At 50.3% G+C, this 20,000-nt stretch overlaps 1 protein-coding gene across 4 annotated transcripts in view; it reads right to left on the bottom strand.

Moving 5' to 3' along the window:
• The window catches only part of LOC127910045 (protein CBFA2T1-like), a 132,844-nt gene that overhangs the window by 27,957 nt on the left and 84,887 nt on the right, over window positions 1-20,000 (bottom strand). For 2 of the 4 annotated variants that reach the window (XM_052472929.1, XM_052472930.1), the window contains exons 5-8: window positions 17,164-17,432; window positions 12,198-12,292; window positions 9,530-9,743; window positions 3,752-3,823 (exon numbers count right to left, since the gene is read on the bottom strand). In XM_052472929.1, coding sequence (XP_052328889.1) covers window positions 3,752-3,823; window positions 9,530-9,743; window positions 12,198-12,292; window positions 17,164-17,432 — 650 coding nt within the window. The remainder of the gene's footprint in view (window positions 1-3,751; window positions 3,824-9,529; window positions 9,744-12,197; window positions 12,293-17,163; window positions 17,433-20,000) is intronic. The other 2 variants (XM_052472932.1, XM_052472931.1) reach the window with 2 other exon arrangements.

The following is a 20,000-nucleotide window of genomic DNA, read 5'->3' as shown; positions in this document are numbered from 1 at the left end:
CTGTGTGTTAATACTCTGTACCTGTGGGTTAATACTCTGTAACTGTGGGTTAATACTCTCTGTAACTGTGGGATAATACTCTCTAACTGTGGGTTAGTACTCTCTGTAACTGTGTGTTAATACTTTGTAACTGTGGGTTAATACTCTCTGTAAATGTGGGTTAATACTCTCTAACTGTGGGTTAATACTCTGTAACTGTTGTTTAATACTATGTAACTGTGGGTTAATACTCTAACTGTGTGTTAATACTCTGTACCTGTGGGTTAATACTCTCTGTAACTGTGGGTTAATACTCTCTAAATGTGTGTTAATACTCTGTAACTGTGGGTTAATACTCTCTGTAACTTGGGTTAATACTCTGTACCTGTGGGTTAATACTCTGTAACTGTGGGTTAATACTCTCTGTAACTGTGGGTTAATAATCTCTAACTGTGGGTTAGTACTCTCTGTAACTGTGGGTTAATACTCTGTAGCTGTGTGTTAATACTTTGTAACTGTGGGTTAATACTCTCTGTAACTGTGGGTTAATACTCTCTAACTGTGGGTTAATACTCTCTGTAACTGTGGGTTAATAATCTCTAACTGTGGGTTAGTACTCTCTGTAACTGTGGGTTAATACTCTGTAGCTGTGTGTTAATACTTTGTAACTGTGGGTTAATACTCTCTGTAACTGTGGGTTAATACTCTCTAACTGTGGGTTAATACTCTCTAACTGTGGGTTAATACTCTATAACTGTGGGTTAATACTCTGTAACTGTGGGTTAATACTCTGTAACTGTGTGTTAATACTCTGTATCTGTGGGTTAATACTCTCTGTAACTGTGGGTTAATACTCTGTAGCTGTGTGTTAATACTCTGTAACTGCTGGTTAATAGTCTGTAACTGTAGGTTAATACTCTCTGTAACTGTGGGTTAATACTCTCTGTAACTGTGGGTTAATACTCTAACTGTGGGTTAATACTCTAACTGTGGGTTAATACTCTAACTGTGGGTTAATACTCTGTAACTGTAGGTTAATACTCTGTAACTGTAGGTTAATACTCTGTAACTGTGGGTTAATACTCTCTGTAACTGTTGTTTAATACTCTGTAACTGTGGGTTAATACTCTCTGTAACTGTGGGTTAATACTCTCTAACTGTGGGTTAATACTCTCTGTAAATGTGGGTTAATACTCTCTAACTGTGGGTTAATACTCTGTAACTGTTGTTTAATACTATGTAACTGTGGGTTAATACTCTAACTGTGTGTTAATACTCTGTACCTGTGGGTTAATACTCTCTGTAACTGTGGGTTAATACTCTCTAAATGTGTGTTAATACTCTGTAACTGTGGGTTAATACTCTCTGTAACTGTGGGTTAATACTCTCTAACTGTGGGTTAGTACTCTCTGTAACTGTGGGTTAATACTCTGTAGCTGTGTGTTAATACTTTGTAACTGTGGGTTAATACTCTCTGTAACTGTGGGTTAATACTCTCTAACTGTGGGTTAATACTCTATAACTGTGGGTTAATACTCTATAACTGTGGGTTAATACTCTGTAACTGTGTGTTAATACTCTGTATCTGTGGGTTAATACTCTCTGTAACTGTGGGTTAATACTCTGTAACTGTGGGTAAATACTCTGTAGCTGTGTGTTAATACTCTGTAACTGCTGGTTAATAGTCTGTAACTGTGGGTTAATACTCTCTGTAACTGTGGGTTAATACTCTCTGTAACTGTGGGTTAATACTCTAACTGTGGGTTAATACTCTAACTGTGGGTTAATACTCTAACTGTGGGTTAATACTCTGTAACTGTAGGTTAATACTCTCCAACTGTGGGTTAATACTCTCTAAATGTGTGTTAATACTCTGTAACTGTGGGTTAGTACTCTCTGTAACTGTTGTTTAATACTATGTAACTGTGGGTTAATACTCTGTACCTGTGGGTTAATACTCTCTGTAACTGTGGGTTAATACTCTGTAGCTGTGTGTTAATACTCTGTAACTGTGGGTTAATACTCTCTGTAACTGAGGGTTAATACTCTGTAACTGTGGGTTAATACTCTAACTGTGGGTTAATACTCTAACTGTGGGTTAATACTCTAACTGTGGGTTAATACTCTGTAACTGTAGGTTAATACTCTCCAACTGTGGGTTAATACTCTCTAAATGTGTGTTAATACTCTGTAACTGTGGGTTAGTACTCGCTGTAACTGTTGTTTAATACTATGTAACTGTGGGTTAATACTCTGTACCTGTGGGTTAATACTCTCTGTAACTGTGGGTTAATACTCTGTAGCTGTGTGTTAATACTCTGTAACTGTGGGTTAATACTCTCTGTAACTGTGGGTTAATACTCTGTAACTGTGTGTTAACACTCTAACTGTGGGTTAGTGCTCTGTAACTGTGGGTTAATACTCTGTAACTGTTGTTTAATACTATGTAACTGTGGGTTAATACTCTTTAACTGTGGGTTAGTACTCTGTAACTGTGGGTTAATACTCTCTGTAACTGTGGGTTAATACTCTGTAGCTGTGTGTTAATACTATGTAACTGTGGGTTAATACTCTCTGTAACTGTGGGTTAATACTCTCTAACTGTGGGTTAATACTCTCTAACTGTGTGTTAATACTCTGTAACTGTGGGTTAATACTCTGTAACTGTGGGTTAATACTATCTGTAACTGTGGGTTAATACTCTCTGTAACTGTGGGTTAGTACTCTCTGTAACTGTGTGTTAATACTATCTGTAGCTGTGGGTTAATACTCTGTAACTGTGGGTTAATACTCTGTAACTGTGTGTTAACACTAACTGTGGGTTAATACTCTGTAACTGTGTGTTAGCACTCTAACTGTGGGTTAATACTCTGTAACTGTGGGTTAGTACTCTGTAACTGTGGGTTAGTACTCTCTGTAACTGTGGGTTAATACTCTCAGAGTATAGAAGAGCAACAATGACCTCAGAGTGTATCTTTTTTGGGGGCCTTTCTAGGGAGTGTTTCCTCGCCACCGTGCTTCTATACCTGCATTGCTTGCTGTTTGGGGTTTTAGGCTGGGTTTCTGTACAGCACTTTGAGATATCAGCTGATGTACGAAGGGCTATATAAATACATTTATTTTATTTGATAAAAAGTAACAATAATGAGGCTATATGCAGGGGGTACCGGTACCGAGTAAATGTCTGGGGGTACAGGTTAGAGGACATTTGTACATGTAGGTAGGGGTAAAGTGTCTATGCATAGATAATAAACAGTGAGTAGAAACAGTGTAAAAACAAAGGGGGGTCAATGTTAAGGAACTTGAAACTCTCCACCCGTTCAGCCCTCTTTTTCCCGTAGCTCCTTTGCCTTCATCACATTGAGAGAGAGCTTGTGGCACCACACTGTCGGGAATCAGGCCTACCACTGTTGTGTCGTCAGCAAACTTAATAATGGTGTTGGAGTTGTGCTTGGCCATGCAGTCATGAGTGAACAGGGAGTACAGGAGGGGACTAAGCACGCACCCCTGAGGGGCCCCCGTGTTGTGGATCAGCATAGCAGATGTGTTGTTGCTGTGAGAGAAAGAGAGAGAGAGACAGAGAGAGAGGGATAGAGAGGGAGAGAGAGAGAGACAGAGAGAGAGAGAGAGAGAGAGAGAGAGAGAGAGAGAGAGAGAGAGAGAGAGAGAGAGAGAGAGAGAGAGAGAGAGAGAGAGAGAGAGAGAGAGAGAGAGAGAGAGAGAGAGAGAGAGAGAGAGAGAGAGAGAGAGAGAGACAGAAAGAGATACTCACCAGCTTTCTTCCAGATTTCTTCAGGTACGTATCCGGTCGTCACTGGTCTATGGAGAAGATCCCGGTGAATCTCTAGAAGACAGACACACAGCCCAGTCAACCAGTAGACAGACACACAGCCCAGTCAACCAGTAGACAGACACACAGCCCAGTCAACTAGGAGACAGACACACAGCCCAGTCAACTAGTAGACAGACACACAGCCCAGTCAACTAGGAGACAGACACACAGCCCAGTCAACTAGTAGACAGACACACAGCCCAGTCAACCAGTAGACAGACACACAGCCCAGTCAACCAGTAGACAGACACACAGCCCAGTCAACCAGTAGACAGACACACAGCCCAGTCAACCAGTAGACAGGCACACAGCCCAGTCAACCAGTAGACAGACACACAGCCCAGTCAACTAGGAGACAGACACACAGCCCAGTCAACTAGTAGACAGACACACAGCCCAGTCAACCAGTAGACAGACACACAGCCCAGTCAACCAGTAGACAGACACACAGCCCAGTCAACCAGTAGACAGACACACAGCCCAGTCAACTAGGAGACAGACACACAGCCCAGTCAACCAGTAGACAGACACACAGCCCAGTCAACCAGTAGACAGACACACAGCCCAGTCAACCAGTAGACAGACACACAGCCCAGTCAACCAGTAGACAGACACACAGCCCAGTCAACTAGGAGACAGACACACAGCCCAGTCAACTAGTAGACAGACAAACAGCCCAGTCAACCAGTAGACAGACACACAGCCCAGTCAACCAGTAGACAGACACACAGCCCAGTCAACTAGGAGACAGACACACAGCCCAGTCAACTAGTAGACAGACACACAGCCCAGTCAACCAGTAGACAGACACACAGCCCAGTCAACCAGTAGACAGACACACAGCCCAGTCAACCAGTAGACAGACACACAGCCCAGTCAACTAGGAGACAGACACACAGCCCAGTCAACCAGTAGACAGACACACAGCCCAGTCAACCAGTAGACAGACACACAGCCCAGTCAACCAGTAGACAGACACACAGCCCAGTCAACTAGGAGACAGACACACAGCCCAGTCAACTAGTAGACAGACACACAGCCCAGTCAACCAGTAGACAGACACACAGCCCAGTCAACCAGTAGACAGACACACAGCCCAGTCAACCAGTAGACAGACACACAGCCCAGTCAACCAGTAGACAGACACACAGCCCAGTCAACCAGTAGACAGACACACAGCCCAGTCAACCAGTAGACAGACACACAGCCCAGTCAACTAGGAGACAGACACACAGCCCAGTCAACCAGTAGACAGACACACAGCCCAGTCAACCAGTAGACAGACACACAGCCCAGTCAACCAGTAGACAGACACACATCCCAGTCAACCAGTAGACAGACACACAGCCCAGTCAACTAGGAGACAGACACACAGCCCAGTCAACCAGTAGACAGACACACAGCCCAGTCAACCAGTAGACAGACACACAGCCCAGTCAACCAATAGACAGACACACAGCCCAGTCAACCAGTAGACAGACACACAGCCCAGTCAACTAGGAGACAGACACACAGCCCAGTCAACTAGTAGACAGACACACAGCCCAGTCAACTAGGAGACAGACACACAGCCCAGTCAACCAGTAGACAGACACACAGCCCAGTCAACCAGTAGACAGACACACAGCCCAGTCAACTAGTAGACAGACACACAGCCCAGTCAACCAGTAGACAGACACACAGCCCAGTCAACCAGTAGACAGACACACAGCCCAGTCAACTAGGAGACAGACACACAGCCCAGTCAACTAGTAGACAGACACACAGCCCAGTCAACCAGTAGACAGACACACAGCCCAGTCAACCAGTAGACAGACACACAGCCCAGTCAACTAGTAGACAGACACACAGCCCAGTCAACCAGTAGACAGACACACAGCCCAGTCAACCAGTAGACAGACACACAGCCCAGTCAACCAGTAGACAGACACACAGCCCAGTCAACCAGTAGACGGACACACAGCCCAGTCAACCAGTAGACAGACACACAGCCCAGTCAACCAGTAGACAGACACACAGCCCAGTCAACCAGTAGACAGACACACAGCCCAGTCAACTAGGAGACAGACACACAGCCCAGTCAACTAGTAGACAGACACACAGCCCAGTCAACCAGTAGACAGACACACAGCCCAGTCAACCAGTAGACAGACACACAGCCCAGTCAACTAGTAGACAGACACACAGCCCAGTCAACCAGTAGACAGACACACAGCCCAGTCAACCAGTAGACAGACACACAGCCCAGTCAACCAGTAGACAGACACACAGCCCAGTCAACCAGTAGACAGACACACAGCCCAGTCAACCAGTAGACAGACACACAGCCCAGTCAACCAGTAGACGGACACACAGCCCAGTCAACCAGTAGACAGACACACAGCCCAGTCAACCAGTAGACAGACACACAGCCCAGTCAACCAGTAGACAGACACACAGCCCAGTCAACCAGTAGACAGACACACAGCCCAGTCAACCAGTAGACGGACACACAGCCCAGTCAACTTGTGATAAAACTAACACCAGTGAAAGGTCATGTAGTCATGGAGTAGGGTTGGACCCCAAGTCGACAGGTCTATTCCTAGTCTGGACAGGAAGGGAACAGACATTGCTACTGTCTATCTCGTGTCTGTTTGATTGATTGATTGGCTGACTGATTGATTGATCAAGCCTTGTGTCATACCTCGGGTGTTACTGGCTGGGCTCAGGCGTGGAGACAGGTACCATAATAAATATACTGTACTAAACAACACTAAGATACTGATAACTGATACTATAATGTAGATAGTTATACCTGTAGTGAGGTCGTCCTGTCCTGTAGGACTGTGCTGTCTGCTCTGGGTCCTGTCTGATAACTGATACTATAATGTAGATAGTTATACCTGTAGTGAGGTCGTCCTGTCCTGTAGGACTGTGCTGTCTGCTCTGGGTCCTGTCTGATAACTGATACTATAATGTAGATAGTTATACCTGTAGTGAGGTCGTCCTGTCCTGTAGGACTGTGCTGTCTGCTCTGGGTCCTGTCTGATAACTGATACTATAATGTAGATAGTTATACCTGTAGTGAGGTCGTCCTGTCCTGTAGGACTGTGCTGTCTGCTCTGGGTCCTGTCTGATAACTGATACTATAATGTAGATAGTTATACCTGTAGTGAGGTCGTCCTGTCCTGTAGGACTGTGCTGTCTGCTCTGGGTCCTGTCTGATAACTGATACTATAATGTAGATAGTTATACCTGTAGTGAGGTCGTCCTGTCCTGTAGGACTGTGCTGTCTGCTCTGGGTCCTGTCTGATAACTGATACTATAATGTAGATAGTTATACCTGTAGTGAGGTCGTCCTGTCCTGTAGGACTGTGCTGTCTGCTCTGGGTCCTGTCTGATAACTGATACTATAATGTAGATAGTTATACCTGTAGTGAGGTCGTCCTGTCCTGTAGGACTGTGCTGTCTGCTCTGCGTCCTGTCTGATAACTGATACTATAATGTAGATAGTTATACCTGTAGTGAGGTCGTCCTGTCCTGTAGGACTGTGCTGTCTACTCTGGGTCCTGTCTGATAACTGATACTATAATGTAGATAGTTATACCTGTAGTGAGGTCGTCCTGTCCTGTAGGACTGTGCTGTCTGCTCTGGGTCCTGTCTGATAACTGATACTATAATGTAGATAGTTATACCTGTAGTGAGGTCGTCCTGTCCTGTAGGACTGTGCTGTCTGCTCTGGGTCCTGTCTGATAACTGATACTATAATGTAGATAGTTATACCTGTAGTGAGGTCATCCTGTCCTGTAGGACTGTGCTGTCTGCTCTGGGTCCTGTCTGATAACTGATACTATAATGTAGATAGTTATACCTGTAGTGAGGTCGTCCTGTCCTGTAGGACTGTGCTGTCTGCTCTGGGTCCTGTCTGATAACTGATACTATAATGTAGATAGTTATACCTGTAGTGAGGTCGTCCTGTCCTGTAGGACTGTGCTGTCTGCTCTGGGTCCTGTCTGATAACTGATACTATAATGTAGATAGTTATACCTGTAGTGAGGTCGTCCTGTCCTGTAGGACTGTGCTGTCTGCTCTGGGTCCTGTCTGATAACTGATACTATAATGTAGATAGTTATACCTGTAGTGAGGTCGTCCTGTCCTGTAGGACTGTGCTGTCTGCTCTGGGTCCTGTCTGATAACTGATACTATAATGTAGATAGTTATACCTGTAGTGAGGTCGTCCTGTCCTGTAGGACTGTGCTGTCTGCTCTGGGTCCTGTCTGATAACTGATACTATAATGTAGATAGTTATACTTGTAGTGAGGTCGTCCTGTCCTGTAGGACTGTGCTGTCTGCTCTGGGTCCTGTCTGATAACTGATACTATAATGTAGATAGTTATACCTGTAGTGAGGTCATCCTGTCCTGTAGGACTGTGCTGTCTGCTCTGGGTCCTGTCTGATAACTGATACTATAATGTAGATAGTTATACCTGTAGTGAGGTCGTCCTGTCCTGTCCTGTAGGACTGTGCTGTCTGCTCTGGGTCCTGTCTGATAACTGATACTATAATGTAGATAGTTATACCTGTAGTGAGGTCGTCCTGTCCTGTAGGACTGTGCTGTCTGCTCTGGGTCCTGTCTGATAACTGATACTATAATGTAGATAGTTATACCTGTAGTGAGGTCGTCCTGTCCTGTCCTGTAGGACTGTGCTGTCTGCTCTGGGTCCTGTCTGATAACTGATACTATAATGTAGATAGTTATACCTGTAGTGAGGTCGTCCTGTCCTGTAGGACTGTGCTGTCTGCTCTGGGTCCTGTCTGATAACTGATACTATAATGTAGATAGTTATACCTGTAGTGAGGTCGTCCTGTCCTGTAGGACTGTGCTGTCTGCTCTGGGTCCTGTCTGATAACTGATACTATAATGTAGATAGTTATACCTGTAGTGAGGTCGTCCTGTCCTGTCCTGTAGGACTGTGCTGTCTGCTCTGGGTCCTGTCTGATAACTGATACTATAATGTAGATAGTTATACCTGTAGTGAGGTCGTCCTGTCCTGTCCTGTAGGACTGTGCTGTCTGCTCTGGGTCCTGTCTGATAACTGATACTATAATGTAGATAGTTATACCTGTAGTGAGGTCGTCCTGTCCTGTAGGACTGTGCTGTCTGCTCTGGGTCCTGTCTGATAACTGATACTATAATGTAGATAGTTATACCTGTAGTGAGGTCGTCCTGTCCTGTAGGACTGTGCTGTCTGCTCTGGGTCCTGTCTGATAACTGATACTATAATGTAGATAGTTATACCTGTAGTGAGGTCGTCCTGTCCTGTAGGACTGTGCTGTCTGCTCTGGGTCCTGTCTGATAACTGATACTATAATGTAGATAGTTATACCTGTAGTGAGGTCATCCTGTCCTGTAGGACTGTGCTGTCTGCTCTGGGTCCTGTCTGATAACTGATACTATAATGTAGATAGTTATACCTGTAGTGAGGTCGTCCTGTCCTGTAGGACTGTGCTGTCTGCTCTGGGTCCTGTCTGATAACTGATACTATAATGTAGATAGTTATACCTGTAGTGAGGTCGTCCTGTCCTGTAGGACTGTGCTGTCTGCTCTGGGTCCTGTCTGATAACTGATACTATAATGTAGATAGTTATACCTGTAGTGAGGTCGTCCTGTCCTGTAGGACTGTGCTGTCTGCTCTGGGTCCTGTCTAATAACTGATACTATAATGTAGATAGTTATACCTGTTGTGAGGTCGTCCTGTCCTGTAGGACTGTGCTGTCTACTCTGGGTCCTGCTGGCTCCTTTTTTCAGGTCGTCCGCGTCGCTGTATCGTCTGATCCAGTAGTTAAGCTCCTCCCTGTCGGCCTCCTGGCAGCGCCGCAGCACGGTGAGAGAACGCCTCGTCTTCTCCACCATGTCCATGATGCAGTTCAGCAGCTGAGGAGGAGGAAGGTACTGTATCAGGGAGAAGGTACTGTATCAGGAAGGTACTGTATCAGGGAGAAGGTACTGTATCAGGAGGAAGGTACTGTATCAGGAGGAAGGTACTGTATCAGGGAGAAGGTACTGTATCAGGAGGAAGGTACTGTATCAGGAAGGTGCTGTATCAGGGGGAAGGTACTGTATCAGGGGGAAGGTACTGTATCAGGGGGAAGGTACTGTATCAGGGAGAAGGTACTGTATCAGGAAGGTACTGTATCAGGAGGAAGGTACTGTATCAGGGGAAGGTACTGTATCAGGGAGAAGGTACTGTTCAGGGGATAGGTACTGTATCAGGAGGAAGGTACTGTTCAGTGGGAAGGTACTGTATCAGGAGGAAGGTACTGTATCAGGGGGAAGGTACTGTATCAGGAGGAAGGTACTGTATCAGGAAGGTACTGTATCAGGAGGAAGGTACTGTATCAGGGAGAAGGTACTGTATCAGGGAGAAGGTACTGTATCAGGAGGAAGGTACTGTATCAGGGAGAAGGTACTGTATCAGGAGGAAGGTACTGTATCAGGAGGAAGGTACTGTATCAGGGAGAAGGTACTGTATCAGGGAGAAGGTACTGTATCAGGGAGAAGGTACTGTATCAGGAGGAAGGTACTGTATCAGGGAGAAGGTACTGTATCAGGAGGAAGGTACTGTATCAGGAAGGTACTGTATCAGGGGAAGGTACTGTATCAGGAGGAAGGTACTGTATCAGGGGGAAGGTACTGTATCAGGGAGAAGGTACTGTATCAGGAGGAAGGTACTGTATCAGGGGGAAGGTACTGTATCAGGGGGAAGGTACTGTATCAGGAGGAAGGTACTGTATCAGGGAGAAGGTACTGTATCAGGAGGAAGGTACTGTATCAGGAAGGTACTGTATCAGGGGAAGGTACTGTATCAGGGGAAGGTACTGTATCAGGGGGAAGGTACTGTATCAGGGGGAAGGTACTGTATCAGGAGGAAGGTACTGTATCAGGAAGGTACTGTATCAGGGGAAGGTACTGTATCAGGGGAAGGTACTGTATCAGGAGGAAGGTACTGTTCAGGGGGAAGGTACTGTATCAGGGAGAAGGTACTGTATCAGGGAGAAGGTACTGTATCAGGAAGGTACTGTATCAGGAAGGTACTGTATCAGGAAGGTACTGTATCAGGGGGAAGGTACTGTATCAGGAAGGTACTGTATCAGGGGGAAGGTACTGTATCAGGAAGGTACTGTATCAGGGGGTAGGTACTGTATCAGGAAGGTACTGTATCAGGAGGAAGGTACTGTATCAGGAGGAAGGTACTGTATCAGGGGAAGGTACTGTATCGGGGGAAGGTACTGTATCAGGAGGAAGGTACTGTATCAGGAGGAAGGTACTGTATCAGGAGGAAGGTACTGTATCAGGGGGGAGGTACTGTATCAGGGGGAAGGTACTGTGAGCCAAGCCTTCTGCCTGTTGCTGGGGCATGTCTGTAGTTTTGTCTGTTACAGTATGAACACAGGTTTTGTATTCTGCAAAAATGAATTGCATGCACATATTTGGCTTCCTAATACATACATACTGTACTGCTTCTTCTTCAACTCACACACTCTCTTTTAGCCACACAGACACAGGTACAGGTACAGGTACAGGTACAGGCACAGGCACAGGCACAGGTACAGACACAGACACAGACACAAATAGACACAGACACAGATACAGACACACATGCATATACAGGAACAGGTACAGGTACAGGTACAGACACAGGTACAGACACAGGTACGGGTACAGGTACAGATATGGGTACAGGTACCGGTACAGGTACAGCTACAGGTACAGGTACAGGTACAGATACAGGTACAGGTACAGGTACAGATACAGGTACAGATACAGGTACAGATACAGGTACAGATACAGGTACAGGTACAGGTACAGATACAGGTACAGGTATGGGTACAGACACAGGTACAGGTTCAGACACAGGTACAGGTACAGGTACAGATACAGGTACAGATATGGGTACAGGTACAGGTACAGGTACAGATACAGGTACAGATACAGGTACAGATACAGGTACAGATACAGGTACAGGTACAGACACAGGTACAGGTACAGGTACAGGTACAGGTACAGGTACAGACACAGGTACAGGTACAGACACAGGTACAGATACAGGTACAGATACAGGTACAGATACAGATACAGGTACAGGTACAGATACAGGTACAGATACAGGTACAGGTACAGGTACAGGTACAGATACAGGTACAGATACAGGTACAGGTACAGATACAGGTACAGATACAGGTACAGGTACAGATACAGGTACAGACAAAGATACAGACACACATGCATATACAGACACAGGTACAGGTACAGGTACAGGTACAGACACAGATACAGATACAGGTACAGGTACAGGTATGGGTACAGGTACAGACACAGTTGGTATAGTAATAAAAATGTTATTACTTTTCTTACATGGTCAAGGTGCTTCCATTCCTCCCCCCATTCTCTGTCTGTCAACCGGTGGTCGATCACCTCTTCCTGACGAGCCCCGTGCATTCCTTCATCAATCAGGAGAGAGAGGGGGAGAGAAAGTTCAAGTCTGTGGAGCAAGATACGAGTGCCCTGTCTTCCCTCCATCCTCTCTCCACTGTCCCCTCCATCCTCTCTCCACTGTCCCCTCCATCCTCTCTCCACTGTCCCCTCCATCCTCTCTCCACTGTCCCCTCCATCCTCTCTCCACTGTCCCCTCCATCCTCTCTCCACTGTCCCCTCCATCCTCTCTCCACTGTCCCCTCCATCCTCTCTCCACTGTCCCCTCCATCCTCTCTCCACTGTCCCCTCCATCCTCTCTCCACTGTCCCCTCCATCCTCTCTCCACTGTCCCCTCCATCCTCTCTCCACTGTCCCCTCCATCCTCTCTCCACTGTCCCCTCCATCCTCTCTCTACTGTCCCCTCCATCCTCTCTCCACTGTCCCCTCCATCCTCTCTCCACTGTCCCCTCCATCCTCTCTCCACTGTCCCCTCCATCCTCTCTCCACTGTCCCCTCCATCCTCTCTCCACTGTCCCCTCCATCCTCTCTCCACTGTCCCCTCCATCCTCTCTCCACTGTCCCCTCCATCCTCTCTCCACTGTCCCCTCCATCCCCTCCATCCTCTCTCAACTGTCCCGTCCATCCTCTCTCCACTGTCCCCTCCATCCTGTCTCCACTGTCCCCTCCATCCTCTCTCCACTGTCCCCTCCATCCTCTCTCCACTGTCCCCTCCATCCCCTCCATCCTCTCTCCACGGTCCCCTCCATCCTCTCTCCACTGTCCCCTCCATCCTCTCTCCACTGTCCCCTCCATCCTCTCTCCACTGTCCCCTCCATCCTCTCTCCACTGTCCCCTCCATCCTCTCTCCACTGTCCCCTCCATCCTCTCTCCACTGTCCCCTCCATCCTCTCTCCACTGTCCCCTCCATCCTCTCTCCACGGTCCCCTCCATCCTCTCTCCACTGTCCCCTCCATCCTCTCTCTACTGTCCCCTCCATCCTGTCTCCACTGTCCCCTCCATCCTCTCTCCCACTGTCCCCTCCATCCTCTCTCCACTGTCCCCTCCATCCCCTCCATCCTCTCTCCACTGTCCCCTCCATCCTCTCTCCACTGTCCCCTCCATCCTCTCTCCACTGTCCCCTCCATCCTCTCTCCACTGTCCCCTCCATCCTCTCTCCACTGTCCCCTCCATCCTCTCTCCACTGTCCCCTCCATCCTCTCTCCCACTGTCCCCTCCATCCTCTCTCCACTGTCCCCTCCATCCTCTCTCCACTGTCCCCTCCATCCTCTCTCCACTGTCCCCTCCATCCTCTCTCCACTGTCCCCTCCATCCTCTCTCCACTGTCCCCTCCATCCTCTCTCCACTGTCCCCTCCATCCTCTCTCCACTGTCCCCTCCATCCTCTCTCCACTCCCCTCCATCCTCTCTCCACTGTCCCCTTCATCCTCTCTCCACTCTCCCCTCCATCCTCTCTCCATCCCATCCTCTCTCCACTGTCCCTCCATCCTCTCCGCTGTCCCCTCCATCCTCTCTCCGCTGTTCCCTCCATCCTCTCTCCACTGTCCCCTCCATCCTCTCTCCACTGTTCCCTCCATCCTCTCTCCACTGTCCCCTCCACCCTCTCTCCACTGTCCCCTCCACCCTGTCTCCACTGTCCCCTCCATCCTGTCTCCACTGTCCCCTCCATCCTCTCTCCACTGTCCCCTCCATCCTCTCTCCACTGTCCCCTCCATCCTCTCTCCACTGTTCCCTCCATCCTCTCTCCACGGTCCCCTCCATCCTCTCTCCACTGTCCCCTCCATCCTCTCTCCACTGTCCCCTCCATCCTCTCTCTACTGTCCCCTCCATCCTCTCTCCACTGTCCCCCTCCATCCTCTCTCCACTGTCCCCCTCCATCCTCTCTCCACTCTCCCCTCCATCCTCCATCCTCTCTCCACTGTCCCCTCCATCCTCTCTCCACTGTCCCCTCCATCCTCTCTCTACTGTCCCCTCCATCCTGTCTCCACTGTCCCCTCCATCCTCTCTCCACTGTCCCCTCCATCCTCTCTCTACTGTCCCCTCCATCCTCTCTCTACTGTCCCCTCCATCCTCTCTCCACGGTCCCCTCCATCCTCTCTCCACTGTCCCCTCCATCCTCTCTCCACTGTCCCCTCCATCCTCTCTCTACTGTCCCCTCCATCCTCTCTCCACTGTCCCCCTCCATCCTCTCTCCACTGTCCCCTCCATCCTCTCTCCACTCTCCCCTCCATCCTCCATCCTCTCTCCACTGTCCCCTCCATCCTCTCTCCACTGTTCCCTCCATCCTCTCTCCACTGTCCCCTCCACCCTCTCTCTACTGTCCCCTCCATCCTGTCTCCACTGTCCCCTCCATCCTCTCTCTACTGTCCCCTCCATCCTCTCTCCACTGTTCCCTCCACCCTCTCTCCACTGTCTCACGGGGTGGTCGCGAGAGTGTTCAGGTAGGTGTTTAGGGGTTTCGTCTCCACCTTGCACATTACCCCCGAATATGCTGATTTGGCTCTCGCTTTCTGTAAAAAGAAGGCGACTCAATTGCCACCCCGTCGACGGGGGGATTGTGCGATAAATCTCCTGGTAGACGCTGCACTTCCCAGGAGTCAAGTGTATCCCCTGTCGCAAGAGGAGACGGTGGCTATGGAGACATATGTCTCTGAATCCCTGCTTCAGGGGTACATTCAGCCCTCCACTTCACCTGCCTCCTCAAGTTTATTTTTTGTGATGAAGAAGGATCGAGATTTGCGCCCGTGACTATCAATCAAATCACGGTGAGGTTGTTAACCGCTAACTCTTATCGCTACGACGATACACAGGGCTTCTTCACTAAACTGGATCTCAGGAGTGCGTACAATCTGGTGCGTATGCGGAAGGGAGACGAGTGGAAGACTGCATTTAGTACCACCTCAGGGCATTATGAGTACCTAGTCACGCCATATGGGTTGATGAATGCTCCATCAGTCTTCCAATCCTTTGCAGATGAGATTTTCAGAGACCTGCACCGGCAGGGTGTAGTGGTGTATATTGATGACATTCTGAGCATGTGTCTCTGGTGCACAGAGTGTTTGGTACGTCAAGGCTGAGAAATGCCTGTTCTTCCAACAGTCCGTCTCCATCAGCATCGGATTTCCACGTCAGGAGTGGAGCCGTGAGGCACGTTTAGGCACCTGAAGGCTGTTGGCTCATCCTTATCCCTCTTTGCTGTTCATAGTGGAGGTGGACACATCCGAAGATGGGATAGGAGCAGTGCGACCGCTGAAGCTCCGCCCCTGTGCCTTCTTTTCGAAGAAGCTCAACTTGGCGGTGAGAAACTATGATGCGGGGGACCGGGAGCTGTTGGCTGTCGTCAAGGCTTTGAAGGCATGGAGACATTGGATTGAGGGGTCTAAACACCCTTGTCTCATCTGGACTGACCACCGCAATCTGGAGTACATCCGGCAGACGAAGAGACTGAATCCTCGCCAGGCAAGGTGGGCCATGTTTTTCACTCGTTTTGTGTTTACTCTTTCTTACAGACCAGGCTCCCAGAACGTCAAGGCAGACACATTGTCTCGGCTGTATGACACAGAGGAGCAGTCCATGGATCCCACTCCCATACTCCCAGCTTCGTGTCTGGTAGCGCCAGTAGTGTGGGAGCAGGACGCGGACATTGAGCGGGCGTCACATGCAGAGCCCTCTCCCCCTGAGTGTCCAGCTGGTCGGCTGTACGTTCCATCTGCTGTCCGCGACCGACTGATCTATTGGGCGTCACCCTCCTCTGGTCATCCTGGGATAGGTTGGACGATGCGCTGTCTTGATGGGAGGTACTGGTGGCCCACGTGAGGGTTTATCTTTCCTCCCTTTTCCCGGTCTCCATACGGCCTTACAAACCACCTATTTACACACGTCTTCTGGCACTATGGGGTGTAGTGTCTGATCGGGGTCCCCAGGGGTCTGGAAGGCGTTCATGGAACAACTGGGGGTCTCGGTCAGCCTTACCTCAGGTTTTTACCCAAAGAGTAATGGGCAGGTAGAAAGAGTTAACCAGGATGTGGGTAGGTTTCTGCGGTCTTATTGCCAGGACTGGCCGGGGGAGTGGGCAGCGTTTGTGCCCTGGGCAGAGATGGCCCAGAACTCGCTCCACCACTAACCTTTCTCCCTTTCAATGTGTATTGGGGTATCAGCAGGTTCAGACCGAGTCAGAGACCGAGGCTCCTGCGGTGGACAATTGGTTTCCCGGAGGAAACCTGGGAGGCAGCCCACGTCCACCTTCAGCGCACCGTACTGCGCCAGACCGTCACCGCAGTGAGGCCCCGGTGTTCGCACCAGGCGACAGGGTCTGGCTCTCGCCCCGAAACCTGCCCCTCCGTCTGCCCTGCCGGAAGCTGGGTCCACGGTTTGTGGGGACATTTAAAGTCATGAGGAGAGTGAACGAGGTATGTTATAAGTTACAGCTATCCACCAATTACCGTATTAACCCCTCATTCCATATGTCTCTCCTCAGGCCGGTGGTTGCCTTCCCTGCCACCTATATACACGACTCTGACACCATATTCCCTATCTAGTGCACTACTTTTGACCAGGGCCCTATTCCATATCTGGCACAACCACCCTCCCTCCCTCACAGGCCATACATGCTAAATGTAGAGAAGTTTTTTTAGATCAGGGACACATGTAGCTAGTCATTAAGCTTCATGGACACAGATCCACTCTGGAAACATCTCCTCTCTATATTAAAATAACCTCTCTGGTTTGTGGGTAGAAAATCTGGACCTCTTGCAGGATGGTTGACCCTACGGTTGACCCTATTCCTACATTCCCTCCCCTTCTTCTATTCTTCTCAGTCCTCCACATCCTTCCCCCCGTCCCCCCTTTCCCCAACTCTAACCCTCTTCTTCCATCTTTACCCAGTGGTCGTGGTCTCTCCCTGAGCTCACGGTGGCGGTAGTGTGGTGAGTCTCTGTAATGGTTTGTGAAGGCCATGTCGTCCAGCCGGTAGTGCTGTGGGGGCGGGGGAGGGGGCGGCGTGGGGTGTCCATGGGCCAAGCCGTTAGGTTGGTAGGAGAGACCGTTGGAGGGGCTGAACCTTTGGCCTGCCGGGCTGATCGTACAGGGTCTCTTACCGGGGGTCTCCAGGTGCAGGGGGCCATCCCTGTCGAAGCCATTCACTTTGGTTCTGGAGGAGGAGAGGGGACAGAGAGGAGGAGAGGGAACAGAGAGGAGGAGAGGGGGAGGGAAGAGAGGGGAGGGGAGGGGAGAGAGGAGGGGAGGGAATAGAGAGAAGGAGGAGAGGGGAGGGAATAGAGGAGGAGGAGAGAGGAGGGAATAGAGATGAGGAGGAGAGGGGGAGGAAGAAGGAGGGAAGGAAGAGGAGGGAGGGAATAGAGAGAAGGAGAGGGAACAGAGAGGAGGAGAGGGGGAGGGAAGAGAGGAGGTGGAGGGAATAGAGAGGAGGAGGAGAGAGGGAGGGAATAGAGAGGAGGAGGAGAGAGGAGGAATAGAGAGGAGGAGGAGAGGGGGAGAGAATAGAGATGAGGGGAGGGAATAGAGAGAAGGAGGAGAGGAATAGAGAGGAAGAGGAGAGGGGGAGAGAATAGAGAGGAGGAGGAGGAGGAGGAGGAGGAGGAGGGAGGAATAGGAGGAGGAGGAGGAGGGGGAATAGAGAGGAGGAGGAGGGGAGGGAACAGGAGAGGAGGAGGAGGAGAGGGGGAATAGAGAGGAGGAGGAGGAGAGGGGGGACAGAAATAGGAGGAGGAGGAGGGGGGATAGAGATGAGGAAGAGGAGGAGAGGAACAGAGAGGAGGAGAGAGGGATAGAGAGGAGGAGGAGGAGAGGGGAGGGAATAGAGAGGAGGAGGGGAGGAGGGGGATAGGAATAGAGGAGGAGGAGGAGAGGGGGAAGAAAATAGAGGAGGAGGAGGAGGGGGGAGGAGGAAGAGGAAGAGGAGGAAGAGGAGGAGGGTGAGGGGAGGGAATAGAGAGGAGGAGGAGGAAAGGGAGAGGAGGAGGAGGAGAGGGTGAGGGGAAGGAATAGAGAGGAGGAGGAGAGGGGGAGGGAACAGAGAGGAGGAGGAGGAGGAGGGGAGGAGGAAGAGAGGGGGAGGAAGGAGGAGAGGAGGAAGGAGGGGGAGGAGGAGGGGGAGGAAGGAAGGAGAGGAAGAGAGGAGGAGGGAACAGAGAGGAGGAGGAGGAGGAGGAGGAAGGAATAGAGAGGAGGAGGAGGAGAGGGGGAGGGAATAGAGAGGAGGAGAGGAAGAGGGGGAGGAAATAGAGAGGGGGAGGAGGAGGAGAGAGGGGGAGGAGGAAGAGAGGGAGGGAACAGAGAGGAGGAGGAGGTAGAGAGGGGGAGGAGGAAGAGGGGGGAGGGAACAGACAGGAGGATGAGGAAGAGAGGGGGAGGAGAAGAGAGGGGAGGAGGAACAGACAGGAGGATGAGGAAGAGAGGGGAGGGAGCAGAGAGGGGAGGAGGAAGAGAGGGGAGGGAACAGACAGGAGGATGAGGAAGAGAGGGGAGGGAACAGAGAGGAGGAGGAGGAAGAGAGGGGAGGGGACAGAGAGAGGAGGAGGAGGAAGAGAGGGGGAGGGGACAGAGAGGGGAGGGGACAGAGGGAGAGGGAGGAGGAAGAGAGGGGGAGGAGGGAGAGAGGAGGGAGGGGAACAGAGAGGAGGGAGGAGGAAGGAAGGGAGGAGGAAGAGAGGGGGAGGAGAGGGAAGAGAGGGGAGGGAACAGAGAGGAGGAGGAGGAAGAGAGGGGGAGGAGGGGGAGAGAGGAGGAGCAAACAGAGAGGAGGAGGAGGAAGAGAGGGGAGGAGGAAGAGAGGTGGAGGGAACAGAGAGGAGGAGGAGGAGGAGGGGGGAGGAGGAAGAGAGGGGAGGAAGAAGAGAGGGGGAGGAGGAAGAGAGGGGGAGGAGGAAGAGAGGGAGGGGAGGGAGAGGGAGGAGGGAACAGAGAGGAGGAGGAGGAAGAGGAGGGGGGAGGAGGAAGAGAGGGGAGGAAGGGAACAGAGAGGAGGAGGAAGGGAGAGGGGAAGGAGGAAGAGAGGGTAAGGGAATAGAGAGGAGGAGGAAGAGAGGGGGAGGAGGAAGAGAGGGGGAGGAGGAAGAGAGGGGGAGGGAACAGAGAGGAGGAGGAGGGAGGGGGAGGAGGAAGAGAGGGGGAGGAGGAAGAGAGGAGGAGGAGGAAGAGAGGGGGAGGAGGAAGAGAGGGGGAGGGAACAGAGAGGAGGAGGGAGGGGAGGAGGAAGAGAGGGGGAGGAGGAAGAGAGGGGAGGAGGAAGAGAGGGGAGGGAACAGAGAGGGGGAGGAGGAAGAGAGGGGGAGGAGAAAGAGGAGGGGAGGAGGTAGAGAGGGGAGGGAACAGACAGGAGGATGAGGAAGAGGGGAGGGAACAGAGAGGAGGAGGAGGAAGAGAGGGGGGAGGGAACAGAGAGGGAGGAGAGGGGGAGGGAAGAGAGGAGGGAACAGAGAGGAGGGGAAGAGGGGGAGGGAGGAGAAAGGAGAGGAGGAGGAGGAAGAGAGGGGGAGGGAACAGAGAGGGGGGAGGAAGAGAGGGGAGGAGGGGAAAGAGAGGAGGAGGAGGTAGAGAGGGGAGGGAACAAATGGTAGTTTGCAGGGGAAGAATGTGCAAAGTAGAAATAAAAATAATGGGGTGCAAAGGAGCAAAATAAATAAATAAATTAAATACAGTTGGGAAAGAGGTAGTTGTTTAGGCTTAATTATAGGTGGGCTATGTACAGGTGCAGTAA

The sequence above is a fragment of the Oncorhynchus keta genome, chromosome 20, assembly GCF_023373465.1.
Source record: "Oncorhynchus keta strain PuntledgeMale-10-30-2019 chromosome 20, Oket_V2, whole genome shotgun sequence".
NCBI lineage: Eukaryota > Metazoa > Chordata > Actinopteri > Salmoniformes > Salmonidae > Oncorhynchus > Oncorhynchus keta.
This window is presented reverse-complemented; position numbering and strand designations above follow the sequence as displayed.